Source organism: Dinoponera quadriceps, unplaced genomic scaffold (genome assembly GCF_001313825.1).
Source record: "Dinoponera quadriceps isolate SergipeBrazil2010 unplaced genomic scaffold, ASM131382v1 scaffold12746, whole genome shotgun sequence".
In the NCBI taxonomy this organism is placed as follows: Eukaryota; Metazoa; Arthropoda; class Insecta; order Hymenoptera; family Formicidae; genus Dinoponera; species Dinoponera quadriceps.
The window spans coordinates 248-1130 of NW_014566473.1; the positions used below are offsets into that span (position 1 = coordinate 248).

An 883-nucleotide genomic window follows, 5' to 3' on the forward strand; every position below is an offset into this window, starting at 1 on the left:
GCTTAAAACTCTACTATTTTTTCATTCTTTTAAAATTAATTTTTTTCTAATGTATTGGTTAATTAAAATTTATTAGGTTGGGGAATAAATTCGTAGCGTTTTTATATTTTCTTATGTTTTACAACGATTTTTTTGCTGTTTGACAAAATGTATNCATGTATAAAACAAAATGTATAATATTCATTCGATAGAGCTCTTTCTGTTCTACAAAACGGTGCTAATCGTCTTTTTAAGTAATTTAATTTTTTATTATCTTTGAGACTTAGAAATGGAATATCCAGGATGTAAAAAACATTTTCGACACCTGTTCTTCTTCGCTTTTCATCGAGGCCAAAAAGCTGCTGAAGCAGCCCGGGACATTTGCAACGTATATGGAGAAGGTGTTATAGGCGAGTCTACAGCACGGAAATGGTTTGCAAAGTTCAAAAATGGCGATTTTGACGTCGACGACACGCCCCGCAGCGGAAGACCTTCTGAATTCGACGAAGAGCGTCTCAAAGCACTTTTGAAGGAGGACGGTCACCAAACAAGTCGTGAATTGGCCGAAAAAATGAACTGCGATCATAAAACGATACTCAATCATCTTCATTCAATGGGATTTGCCGAAAAATTGGGAGCCTGGGTGCCTCACGAGCTTAACGAAAACAACAAAGAAATTCGCCTTCAAATTGCTTCTCAACATCTCGCCCGCCATCGAGCAACACGCGGTCATAAACAGCGCTTTTTGTACCAAATCGTCACGGGAGATGAGAAATGGTGCCTATACATAAATATGAAGCATAGAAAAACGTGGGTGGCTCCAGGAAATACGCCAAAGCCGAGAGTCAAGCCTGACCATCCAAAGAAGACCATGATCTGCGTTTGGTGGGACTGGGAGGGCATG

General features: G+C 39.6%; 1 protein-coding gene across 1 annotated transcript; it reads left to right on the forward strand.

Moving 5' to 3' along the window:
* Positions 1–268: 268 nt before the first annotated feature.
* Positions 269–864, forward strand: LOC106751377 (histone-lysine N-methyltransferase SETMAR-like; the record flags this gene model as incomplete). Its single annotated transcript, XM_014632253.1, has 1 exon — positions 269–864. A coding segment is annotated over exon 1 (596 nt), but the record flags the coding sequence as incomplete, so codon positions are not given.
* Positions 865–883: the final 19 nt, after the last annotated feature.